At 35.0% G+C, this 13,858-nt stretch overlaps 2 protein-coding genes across 4 annotated transcripts in view; both read right to left on the bottom strand.

Annotated features, from left to right (window-relative positions):
- Positions 1–13,858, bottom strand: part of ZNF566 (zinc finger protein 566) — a 66,519-nt gene that overhangs the window by 51,496 nt on the left and 1,165 nt on the right. The gene's annotated exons all lie outside the window — the stretch shown is intronic.
- The window catches only part of ZNF260 (zinc finger protein 260), a 60,819-nt gene continuing 48,008 nt past the window's right edge, over positions 1,048–13,858 (bottom strand). For 2 of the 3 annotated variants that reach the window (XM_049702952.1, XM_049702953.1), the window contains exon 2: positions 1,048–7,433. In XM_049702952.1, coding sequence (XP_049558909.1) covers positions 5,726–6,964 — 1,239 coding nt within the window. In that variant the 5' untranslated portion in view covers positions 6,965–7,433 and the 3' untranslated portion in view covers positions 1,048–5,725. The remainder of the gene's footprint in view (positions 7,434–13,858) is intronic. The other variant, XR_007474115.1, reaches the window with a different exon arrangement.

Here is a 13,858-nt window from a genome sequence, read left to right as displayed (position 1 = left end):
GCATGCTTCTTGTGTGGACATGTATATATCTTTTTTTTTTTTTTTTTGCTGCACCATGTGGCATATGGGGACATAGTTCCCTGAACAGGGAGCAAACCCGCACCCCCTGCAGTGGAAGCGGAGTCTTAACCACTGGATCACCAGGGAAGTCCCTGTGTGGACATGTGTATGTCTTAGTAAAGTCCCCCCTATATACATCTGCTTTTGAATGTCTTAATTTCCCAGAGTTTTACCCTAGCTTTTCCTCCAGGCCATAGTTTGTGTCCCCACCAATATCTCTTGCCCCAGGCATTCCACCTTGAAGGTTTTATGAGCAGTGCATGCTCATTTCCCCACCTGCATTCTGAGTAATGTGAAACAGTAATGTGCCTTGCATCAGTCCTTCAAGTATCCTCAAGATAGGTTAGAACAGAGATATACAATAATTTGCAAACATGGTCTGCTCTGCTCCCTCAAGTTTGAGGAGAAACTGGGTTGCCACCAGGTCAAGACCGAGATCACTGTTGTGCTGGGGAGGGGTGGGGAAAGAGTAAACATGCCACAAAACATTACTAACATTTTGAAGATGGCTTTTCTTAATTGAGCATTTTCTTGTTTCAAAAAACCCTTGACTGTTTCTCAGAGGTACTACAAAGTTGGTTCAGAAAGCTTCTGGGTTTTTTTTGTTGTTGTTTTTCAGTTTCTATGGGAAAACAATAGCTTGGAGCTTCCTAGTTCAACATTTTGGTAACGTCATTTGCAGGAACTGTATTTTTCACATATTTCCCATTCCAACAATTTTTATTTTAAAATGAAGAAATTGGGACTTAGGAAGTTTTACAAATTGCCAAAAATTACAGAGCTTTTTAATGGAGTTGGGATTATACTCTTCTAATGAGAAGTGGCTTTGTCTTATTTACCATATATCGGGAGCTCATAGCATCTGACAAGATGTTTACCTTATATTTAACTGGCTGGGGTAGAATTAAGCAGGAAGGGGACTGTCTTAGCTTGAGCTACTATAACAAAATACCATAGACTGAGTGGCTTAAACAACAGAGATTTATTTCTCACAGTTCTAGAGGCTAAGAAGTCCCAATAGCAAAGTGCTGGAAGATTTGGTGAAGGTCCATTTCCTGGGTTGTAGACAGCTGCTGTCTCACTGTGTGCTTGGTGCATACACGAGACATTCCTTATAAGGGCAATACTCCCATCATAAGTGTGCCACCTAATCTAAAACTAATTAATCTCCCTAAGGCCCCATCTCCAAATACCATCACATTGCAGATTAGGGCTTCCACACATGAATTCTGGGCTGGGGTGGAGGGGGAATTTCCTTATTCACCGAAAAGAAACTTTAATATAATGGTACTAAGCAGTGATGGGCTTCAAATTACTTTGTTCAGAATCCTCATGCTGAAGGACGTGAATCACAATTTGAACAAATGCAAAGGCATACTATGTTTTGGGACAGAAAGACAGTATCATAAATGTCATTTCTCCCAAAGTAAGTGTATAAATTTAGTGTAATTCCAATTAGAATATCAAAGCGTTTTTGTAATTTGAGAAAACTATCTTAATTTATATAGAAAGAAAATTAACTTAGATTAGCCAATAAAACTGAAAAACAGTGAGTGGGGGACTTGCTGTAATACTCAGTATCAAAATACAATAAGGCTAATATGTTATCAATTAATATGGTGTTAGTATAGGAATAGAAAAACAGATTAATGAAGCAAGAGAATATAGAAATAGGTCTTGGTATAAATCAAAATATAAGGCAGTTTAAGTTGAATGAAAAAAAGATCATATGGTTAAAGGATTACATAGCAAAGTTTTAGTTGAGTAGGAAAAGTGTGGTTATCAGTAAAGGATTAAGAACAGGTCTTTCCCACTGATTCATCTCTGGAAAAATGACTTTAGATTTGCCTTTCTACCAGTTTCCTTGAAGAAAACACCACTGTAAATCTCTCATCTGTAGCCTGTATCTGGATGGGGCGAACTGTTAACTGGCATGTAGACATTGACAGCCTATATAAGTAAGGCATCACAAGTCCTGGGAAACCAAGGCAGTGGCTTCTCTGTGCTTAAATGATTATCATTGTTACAAGTGGGTGTGCCCCATGTGATGGTGGCACACCGTGCAGATGCCCTGGTTGATTATTATAAAATATGCTGGATGAGAATGTTAATGTTTCCCAGTGCTGAGGTGAACCACGCCCATTTTGATCTTTTCTCCTCTGTGCAGTGCTGAAGCAGTGGAAGCTGTGCTTGCTTGGATAGTTGCAGGACTGTCGATGAACATGCTGTGAAGACATTTTTTTGTCAGGACAAATCTAATAATAAACTTAATGCCAGGTTAAAGCTTATTCTGTTCTCCCTCTCTCTTTTTGATTGCTAGTTCAAATCTGTGATTGCTTCTGGTGGACATGCAGGTGTCAGAGCTGTGTGACTTGCTGATAAACTGGCTGCTGGATTATTTTAACAAATTGTGCTTGTATAACTGGCAACCCATCTGGAAGAAAAGAAAATGAACCCTCATATATGACATTAAAAATTCAATTCTAGATGGATTAAATATTAATATATTGCAAAAAGGAAATAGACAATTTATAAGAAAACCTAAGAAATAACATATATAATCTAGAGATTAAAATATCTCTATAACCAATCCATAAACTTCCTAATGTCTAATACATGTAGAAGTCTTCAAAACTGACAAAAAGATAAATAATCCTATAGGAAAATAGGCTAATATGAAAATTTACAAAGAAGCAAATCTAGGAAAAGATGAAGTTTATACTCATCAAACATGAATTTTAGTATAATACCGCCTATTGCATGGCTGGAGAAAACTTGTCTTTTTGAAAATAACTGATTGCATCTTAAAATTTTAAAATAACACATACCCTTTGATCTAGCAGTCTGTTGCCTATAAACTATCCCCCAGAAATAAAAATAAAAGGTAAGGGCCAATATAAGGGTGTTTACTATAGTGTTGTTTGTGATGGCAAATAACTAGCAACAAGTTGAATTAGTAGGGGGGATGGCTGAATAAATTTATAGCACACAATATCACTGAATACTGTGCAGCAACTGCTTATCTTACTCTATCTGACCATTATAATCATTATTGTTGCTAGGCCTTGGCACTGACCAGCTATAGGCACCAAAAGGTAATCCTCCTTATTTGGTCTGGATTAGAGTTCCTAGTTGCTCTGGTGATTTCAAAGCTGCACCAGCACAAAGGGATAACACTTAAGGAATATGAGAGAATGCTTAATGAGAAATGGAAGAAAAGAGAGGATAATTTAGATTCACATAGATATACATGTATCTTATTTGGATACATTACCTCACAAAGTCAACCTATGGCATTTATAATCTTATCTCAAGACCAACCTTCAAATATGCTAATAATAAGCCATGCAGTGCTATAGTTATAGTAGCATAGTATTATTCTGGGTTTAAAAGAAATTGATATATTTGAAAGCAGCCTAAGTTTTCTGTTACATACTCATTTTTTATCACTATTCAAAAAGAGCACTAAATGCTTTCTATATGTCAAGTTATTGTGGAAAGGAATCAAAAATCCTCATAAAGATTTGCTTTTAATAAAAGAATTCTGTTTAGGTCTGAGATCTCCCTTTTCAGTGCCATTTTCCTGAAGGAAACAAACAAACTAGAGGTGGGGGAAATTGATTGACTGTGGCAGGTTAGAGAAAAAGAATAGTCTGAGTTTAAAACTCAAGCTGAAATGCAAGAGTTGATGTTTTACTCAATGGCATACAAAAAAATGTAAGAGTGACATGTTTTCCTCATTTAAAAAATGTCAAATTTCTAATGCCAATATTGGTTATGTGGACTATTAAAATTTCTGATAAATGTTTCTGAAAAACTAATTATCTCCAACAAGTTTGTGCATGTATTACTAAGTGATATGATCCTTAAATGTATGTGATTCAATCACCTGTTGCAAAATCATGCTATAATCTACTGTGGTCTCAGTAGAGACCACACAGAGATTAATGATATGATATTTGAGAGTAAATTTAAATAACTAGATTTGTTACCATTCCAATTTTTAAAATTCATATTTTATAGTAAAGTTATGATTGTAGAAATATCTTCTGTAAAATATCTGCATCTAACTGGGAATGTGAATCCACTATAACATGTACTCCATATAGTTTCCCTACTCCTATCCCTATCTTTTTTAATTTTCAGAAGTTTAAAAGAAACAGCATAAACAACAGAATAAACTCATATACTATTACAATTCAGATTTAACTAATATTTTGTTTTATTTACTTGGAATCTTTATTTCTTTTTAATGAGATAGATATTTAGATACAAAACTGAAGTATCCTTTAACTACCATGTTTGGCCCCATTTCCCTTCTACTGCCTTTCTTTTTAGAGACAACCACTTTTGGGAATTGAGTGTGTATTCTTCCAATCCATTCTTCATAGTTTTACATAAAAATGTTCACCATAACCAATGCTTTAATACTAGTGTTGATTTAATTCAAATTCATACAGGTATAATTATAATATATTCACTTCATTTGTTTTCACTCTACATGATTTTCATATCTTTCTCTATTAATACATATAGATTTAATTTGTTAAACTTAACTACTAGAGAATATTATACAGTGTGACTGTATCACATTTTATTCATCCATTTCAAAAGTGACAGATATTTGTTTCCAATATTTTGCTAATATAACTCATGCTGCAATGAACATAAAGGTACAGGACTCCCTGGGTACATGTATCAGTTTCTTCACTATATGTGTGTATACTCAAGAGTGGGTATTCTGGAATCTGTTTTCGAAATTCTTTCCTACCCTGAGGTTTGAAAAAATTCTCCTATAAAATTCTTATATTACTAAGTTTTGCTCTTTGCATTCTAATCTTCACAACACTTTTGGATTTTTAAATAAATACTTTAATGTATAACAACAGCAAAGATCTAATATTTTTCCATATGAAGAGTCAATTACCCTGAGACCATTTTTTAAATCATCCAGATTTTCCTACCAACTTGTGATTACCACCTCTATCAATTGCTAATTCCCCATAAAGATATGCATATGTTTCTGGATATAATATTCTGTCACAATCTTTGTTTTCTATTACTGCATCAAGAGCAAATAATTTTGATGACTATACATGTAGCAAAACATGTAACAAAAAAATGACAATTTTGGGCTTCCCTGGTGGCACAGTGGTTGAGAGTCCGCCTGCCGAGGCAGGGGACATGGGTTCGTGCCCCGGTCTGGGGAGATCCCACATACCGCGGAGCGGCTAGGCCCGTGAGCCATGGCCGTTGAGCCTGCGCGTCCAGAGCCTGTGTTCTGCAACAGGAGAGGCCCACATACCGGAAAAAAAAAAAAGACAATTTTGTCTCTTAATTTCACATCTTAATACCTCGCATATCTTTGTCTGAATGCATCAAGTAGGCCTTCCAGAACCATGTTGATTAGTGTCCATGACTGGATCCTTACTTTAATGAGAATGCTCCTAAAAGTACAGCAGGAACAATGTTTGTTGTGGGGGTCTTGGGGTGTAGGTTTTCATGATACTGTGATAGTTATTAAATTCTCAGTATATTACATTTTGAGCTGTTGCTGAAGGATTTTCCACATTCATGTGACTTTACTGTAAAATGAATTTTCTGATATACTGTTTAATACGAATTCTCTTGAAGGTGTTCCCAAATTCAAGGCATTCATAGAGTTTTAATTAGTATGAATTCTCTGGTGTCTAATATGATGTGACTTCTGGCTAAAAGCTTTTCCACATTCATTACACTGATAAGGTTTTTCTCCAGTGTGGATTCTCATATGCAGAGCAAGAGTTGAGAACTGAGAGAAGGCTTTCCCACATTCATTACAACCATAGGGCTTCTCACCTGTATGGCTTCTCATATGCACAGTAAGAGATGAGCTTTGACAGAAGGCCTTCCCGCATATTTTACATTCATAAGGCTTATCACCTGTATGAATTCTCACATGTACAATGAGAGATGTGATTCGAGAGAAGGCTTTTCCACATTTATTACATTCATAGGGTTTCTCTCCTGTATGAATATTGTGATGTTTAATGAGGTACTGCTTCTGCCTAAAGATTGTTCCACATTCATTACATTTATAGGGTTTCTCTCCAATATGAATTTTCTCATGCTCAGTGAGGTTTGATTTCCCACTGAAGGCTTTTCCACATTCCTTACATATATAAGGTTTCTCTCCTGTATGACTTCTCTGGTGTCTAATGAGGCTTGACTTCTGAATGAAAGCTTTCCCACACCCTTTACATTCATAAGGTTTCTCGCCAGTATGAATTCTTTGATGGATAATGAGGTTTTCCTTCTGGCTAAAGGCTTTTCCACACTCATTACATTTAAAGGGTTTCTTTCCACTATGGATATTCTGATGTTTAACGAGGTATTGCTTCTGGCTGAAGGCTCTTCCACATTGATTACATTCAAATGGTTTCTCTCCTGTATGAATTTTCTCATGCTCAGAGAGATATGATTTTCCATTGAAGGCTTTGCCACATTCCTTACATACATAGGGTTTGTTTCCAATATGATTTCTCTGGTGTTTAATAAGGCTTGGCATCTGAATAGAAGCTTTCCCACATTCATAATTTTTCTCTCCAGTATGATGTTTTTGATGAGTAAGCAAGTTTCCCTTCTGGCTGAAGGCTTTTCCACATTTATTACATTTATATGGTTTCTTTCCTGTATGACTTCTCAAATGTAGAGTAAGGGATGAGACTCGAGAGAATTCTTTACCACATTCATTACATTCATGTGATTTCTCTCCAGTATGCATTTTCTTATGCTCTATGAGGTTTTGCTTCAGGTTAAATGTTTTTCCACAGTCATTACATTCATAAGGTTTCTCTCCAGCATGAATTTGATCATGCTGAAGGAGATCTGACTCAGGCTGAAGGCTTTCCAACATTCTTATCATGCACAGATACCTTCTCCAACAAGAATTCCTTAGTATCTCTTGACATGTGACATGGATGAAAGCTTTTCCACATTCAGTAAATTCATATGGTTTCTCTCCAATAGTAATTCTCAGCTATCTAACAAAGTTGAATATATGATGAAAAACTTTTCACATTGGTTATCCTGTGATTAGCTGATTACAAATTGGGATGAAATATAGCATCCTCATTATATTCTTAATGGTTCTTGCTTAGACAGCTTCTCTCATATTTAAGTGTAAATTAAATGTTCCAAACTCGTTTAAACTGAGTCCCATACACAGAGGAGTTGTCTTAAAGAATCAATGTCTGTGCTCAGAAGAAATACTTTTCTGCTACCTAGGTTTTCTGAGTTTTTCTTTAGCTGTGCTTTCACGGAGAAGGATGAGACTTAACCCACAAGTCTTTCCTGTTGTGTCTTTATTTACTTATAAATTTCCCAGGCCTTTTCTAAAAAGGAGTACAAAAAAATCATCATTGAAAAGAGTTAATAACTGTAAAATATTTAATGCCTGGCATGTAGTAAACATTCAATAAAGTAGCTATCATCAGCATCAATATCACACTTGTAAATTTTCCCACTATTTTTAATAAAATTTCAAAAATATGCAATTTAAAAATAGACTTTATTTCAAACCTAACCTACCAGTATAAAAGAAAGCTCAAATGCAAATAACATCCATGGGTGCATGTAGCTTAAACTGCTTTTAAATGAAACAATGTATACTTTATAAATCAGTAAAGTAAGGGAAAACATAAAGAACAGGTGACAAACAGGACGAAAGACAAACACGTAACATTTGGAAAGCCTAGGATGAAGGGATAAAAAATAAAATGAATAGGAGTATTAATAAGGGCTATGTGGTTAAATAAGACATTTATTTCTACATTTTCCTGAAACTCCATTAAAATGACAATAGGGGATGAAGGGCATTACTCATAAAATCTAAAATGTTGAGGAGACAACAGTGAATGAAAGTATTAGGAAATTTTGAAAGGAAAGCAAATAAAGGACTGTAAATTAACAGCAGAACTGAGTGACTTAAATAAAATGCTAGCAGATGAGGATGCCACTTAGAAGCAAGGTAATCTGTGACACAGCTGTCAACAGAAAGGCACTATAACTGGAGACATTGCATGAGAGTGGAAGGGGGGGGCTTATAAAATGAAAGGAGCAGCTGATACACCCAATTCTCCTAACTGGAAAGAAATAGGAATTTATTATCCAGACAAAGTACAACTGCGAAACTCCAAATTTAGTGATGACAGGGAAAGTAGATGAGAGTACCATACTGAAAGAAGTGGATGAGTAAAACTTTATATATAGTATAGGCTCCCAACTTCTTTCTTCTGCTAGACTCTAAGAATGCTGGTAGTTGTTAGATAATGGAAGCGTTCTTGTTTGAAAAAATGAGATCATGAGAACACCTACAGATACTGACATTTGGAGTCATATAAAAGAAAGACTTAAATATCTGACTGAATGCTGCACAGTGAAGCCCACCATTTTACAAGACCCACCCATGGACACAGAGGTTACAATAATCTTTCTGGTACCTCAATGTATTAATGTAGAGTTAAAGATCACAAAAATTGGACAAAAGCCATAATGTGAAAGATCAAACAAATAGGAAAAAACAAGGCAAGGAACAGAAGAGCACATACATACAACATATAATTAGTATCACAGAAAGCTAAGAGATTATATAGCAATGAAATATTAACAGGATTCTATAAATAAGTGCTTTTGGAAATAAACAGTATGATGCTAACCTTAAAAATTCAATAGGTTGGGAAACAAAATACAGAATATCTCCCAGAATAAAAAAATTAAAAAAAAAAAAAAGGAAGGAAGGGAGAAAGGAATAAAGAAAGAGTAATGACTGGGAAATTAGTAGTTTAGTGGAGGAATCCAGGAGGTTCAAGAGAAAATATGAAGCACCAGAGAAAGGAGTTTCAGAGAAAATATGAAGAAAAATGAATGCAGGAAATTTTCTGAACCCCATCTTTCATATTAACATGTTGATAATGATTAAATTGATTACATTTAAAATAGGTAAAATAGCTGTATAAAATATGGGAATAAACACCAACAGACACAAGTCAAATGAGTTGAAAGTGGCTGTCTATGTGGAACAAAAACTGTGGGTGAGGAAGAATGGAGCAAGCATAGTTATAATCCTATTTGACTTTTAAAAGCCTCTATTTGTTATACTTACAGAGATCTTGAAGACTTGAGCCTTTTAACTTGACTCAGTCTATAATTGTATAATAACTATAGACAGTGCTCTTTTTATCTTCTTAAAACTGAGTTTCACATGGGCTAAACAGCAAAGTACACATATATTTAATGGGAAAGAAAATATGCCAGAAAATAGCCATTTTTACTTCCAAATCTGATTTTGATTTCTATTTTGATTATTGACACTATCGTTTCTTGATACAGAAACTGTCATTGCCATCAAATTCAATTTTCATTTATTTTTCTCCTTTCATTATGCCTGATATACTGGCACCCAAGCCCTTTTCTTGTCAAGAGCCCTTTCCTTGGCCTCTCTCTAAATCCTTTCTTTTATAACTGTTTTCCATCCACTCACTGCAAACCTTGGACATTATCCTGATCTATCTGTCTTAAAATTATATCCTCATTTTCTTATAAATCATTTCAAGAACTGATTAGTAATATGCTGCCACTCATATCAGTGCTATAATTTCCATAACTAGAAAAAATACCTCAACCTTCACTGCATACCATAAGCAAAAATTCACTCAAAATCAATTATAGACCTCAGCATAAGCATTAAAACTATTAATTAAAAAACTATTAATATAAAAGAAAAAGTGGTAGACTTCATCAAAATTTAAAACTAATTAATGCCCTTCAAAAAACACAGTTAAGGACTTCCCTGGTGGCACACTGGTTAAGAATCCACTTCCCAATGCAGGGGACACGGGTTCAAGCCCTAGTCCAGGAAGCTCCCACATGCCATGGAGCAACTAAGCCCGTGCACCACAACTACTGAGCCTGCGTGCCACAACTACTGAAGTCTGCGCACCTAGAGCCTGTGCTCTGCAATGAGAAGCTACCGCATTGAGAAGCCCGCACACTGTGATGAAGAGTAGCCCCTGCTCGATGCAACTAAAGAAAGCCTGCATACAGCAAGGAAGACCCAACGCAGCCAAAAAAATTTTAATTAATTAATTAATTAAAGAAAAGAAAAAAAAAAAACACAGTTAAGAAAACAAAAAGGAAAGCCATAGACTGGGAGAAACTAATAAAGGGCTTGTATCCAGAATATATAGAACTCTTGAAACACAATAATAAAAAGATAAACAATTTAGTTTTTTAAATGGGAGAAAGACTAGGGTAGACATTTCACAAAATAAAACATTTGTGCTCAAGAATGCAGACCAGAAGGATAGAAAACTGGCCTTTCTGCCAATAAGCTTCAATGTATGTCTCAGACATCAAAGCAAAAAATACAAATCTAACAGAGTATATACTTAAGATCCAAGTTGCTCTGGAAGCTACAATATAAGATGGAGATACAGAGATTAGAGAGATTGGGATAGAAGTGAGAGACAGTTTAATAAAAATGAAGTTCAAAGTTGAACAGTGGATAGGATTTTGATAGATGGATCACTGCACAATCAACGGCAAAGATGCAAAGAATTTCATACTATGAAGGGGGAGGTGAGAACAGTGCAACTGTTACTATTTAAAGCTAGAATAACAATCATAATCACCAACTGTGCAGTAAAGGGAAGAGGGAGACTGAAAATATTTATTGTAAAATGTATAAAATATACATCACTCCTGGTAACAGACAGTAAATAGATATGATCTCAAATCAAAGATGAAGACTAAGAAAATTATGAATATAAAGGCAACCATAAGAAAAAAATATAAACTTTCCAAATTTTCGGGAAAAAAGACATATATTCAAAACAAAGTAAGATCCTATAGCAAAAGATACAAAAGATAAAAGATGAGGCAGAATTTAAAACAGTTGGGAATTCCCTGGAGGTCCAGTGGTTAGGACTCCGTGCTTTCACTGCCAAGGGCATGGGTTCAATCCCTGGTCAGGGAACTAAGATCCCACAAGCTGTGCCACATGACCCAAAAAAAAAAAAAAAAAAAATTAAAACAGTATATAAAATAAAATCAGAGAATCAATACCAACCATATTGTTCCTGTCAATAAGTGCAACTAGAATAAAAATAACTATTAAAAGAGCTATGATAGGATCATACAGAAAATTCTCAGGCCTCAAACCAGACCTCCAGAATCAAAAAACCTGTGGGTAGGGCCCAGCAATCTGTATTTCACAAGCCCTTCAGGTGATTTTGATTCATGCTAAAGTTTAACAACTGATATAGCAAAACCCCCCTAAACTATATATATATATATATATATATACAAGATATGCATGTAAAACAATATATAAGAAATGGTGAAAATAAAGACTAAAGATAAAATAAAGAAGATAATCATGAATATATAAAATACAGAAATCCAAGATACAAAAACACATTAGCAACTGAGAAGACTACCTCTCAACCTAGGAGATCAAATCCATGAAATATGCAAACATATAAAAAATGGGAACATGAAATAAAAATATGCACTTATTTATAATACAGAGCTAACTAGTTTATTCTGCATCTTGAAAATAGATAGTGAACCATCTTTTAAAATGCTCAGAGAACATTCTCAAAATCAGTCCACATAGTAGGCCTATAAAATCTCAGGGCTTCCCTGGTGGCGCAGTGGTTGGGAGTCCGCCTGCCGATGCAGGGGACGCGGGTTCGTGCCCCAGTCCGGGAAGATCCCACATGCCGCGGAGCGGCTGGGCCCGTGAGCCATGGCCGCTGAGCCTGCGCATCCAGAGCCTGTGCTCCGCACGGGAGAGGCCACAACAGTGAGAGGCCCGCGTACCGCAAAAAATAAATAAATAAATAAAAAATAAAATAAAATAAAATCTCAAATATTCCACAAAGTAGAAAAGGACAGATAAAATTCTGACTAAAAAAAAAAAAGTCATAAATTAGAAAAATGAAAATCTTTCACGTGTAAATTCCAAAATCTACTGGCTTGAACAAACTCTTTGGTCAAAGAGGAAATTAAAATAAATTGTGTAATGTTCAGAATGTTATTCAGAACACATTGTATATCAGAACCCAGAACCCATAGAACACATTTGAAAATAATGCGTGGAGAAGTTTTAGCATAAATGTTTACATTATTTTTAAAAGAAATAATCATAATAAACATTCCAACTAAGGAATTACAATAAGGAAAAGTAAATAAAAGAAAAACAGAAAAATTAGTAAAGATAAGAAAAGAAATTAATTATTACAAACAAAAATAGAAGTAATAATAGATTCATGAGTTGATTCCTAGGGAAAAACTAAAAGGGAATAAAAGCAAAATTACAAAAATAAAAAATGATTATTTGGGAATAAGGATTGTAGAGATTATTTTGCTCAACCCTATGCAAATAAATTTGAAAACCTAGCAAATATAACCTCTGAAAACTGAGACCAGAAAAGACAGAAAATCTAAACAGAAAAATAAACATAGGAAAAAAAGAGATAATCATTCAGACATTTTATCACCCCAAAGTCCCAGGTATACATGGCTTAAGATGTGAATTTTACTAAACTTTTAATAAAGTACAGTAATACTATATATTTAAAATTTTCCAATTCTTAAATTCATTAAATTTGCAAAAGCATGATGCTCAACAGATCAGGACTAAGTTCTGTATTACTAATAAGCCAAAAGAAAACACAGAAATTATATCTCCTTGGTAATTAAAGCCGCTTGTATTTTTACAGGGATTATATCAACATCCTTCACACATACTTATCAAAACTGAATTTTTTAATACACCTTTAATGGAGTATAATTGCTTCACAATGCTGTGTTACTTTCTGTTGCACAACAAAGTGAATCAGCCATATGCATACATATATCCCCCAATCCCCTCCCTCATGAGCCTCCCTCCCCCCCTCCCAAAACTGAATTTTTTATACTGTGAAATGACAGTCCTGAACTGAACTAGGCAACATTGTCTGAATACCAGGCAAAATGGTCCTTTCAACAGCATTTATCTTGTGGTTTAAAAAGTATTTTCAAAGTATAAATCAAAATGCTCTAATGCCAAGCAAACTAACTGTGCTATAATGCCTGAGTTGAGTAGTTGCAACAGAGATCCTATGGCTTACAAAGCCTAAAAAACTTACTACCTGGCCCTTTACAAAATAATTTATTGACCCCCCCCCCAAACACACACACCCTAGAGTGGTGATTCCTCTCTCCTCTACCAGGCTGGAACAAGGATGCATTGCTGATCCAGCTTCAACCACAGCTAAATGATAAAGAGACACCTGGAAGAAATCTGGATCTTAAAGTACCACAAAGACCAAAGCTACCACGCAAATTTTGACTATTCAACACATAACTGATATGTGACCAAGAAATGAATTCCTACATTCCTTAAACCAGCACATTTTGGGGTTTATTATAGTCACTTAGCTTTACCATGATTGATAACACTTTTTAGTCCAGTTTCATTGCTTTACATATCACGTATCTGCAGATGCCAACTCAACTCAGGCATTATAGTTTGAAAGTAGTCTCAGACCCTAAGAAAATGAATGAACTTTTTACAAAAACACATAGCAGGGTATAGTTGCCAACCTCTGCTCTTAACAGGTCACCATTTAAACAGAATACATTGAGTTTGCTTAACATTTGAGCATTTTGATATATGTTACAACTCTTCTCAACATAGCAATCACAGTAATCTTGTCACAGTCAAATCATGTCACTGCTCTGCCTGAAAGTCTCCTTGTATACTCATAAAACA

The sequence above is a fragment of the Orcinus orca genome, chromosome 20 (genome assembly GCF_937001465.1).
Source record: "Orcinus orca chromosome 20, mOrcOrc1.1, whole genome shotgun sequence".
In the NCBI taxonomy this organism is placed as follows: Eukaryota; Metazoa; Chordata; class Mammalia; order Artiodactyla; family Delphinidae; genus Orcinus; species Orcinus orca.
The sequence above is the reverse complement of the archived record's forward strand: the minus strand, read 5'-3'. Positions and strand labels throughout refer to the sequence as shown.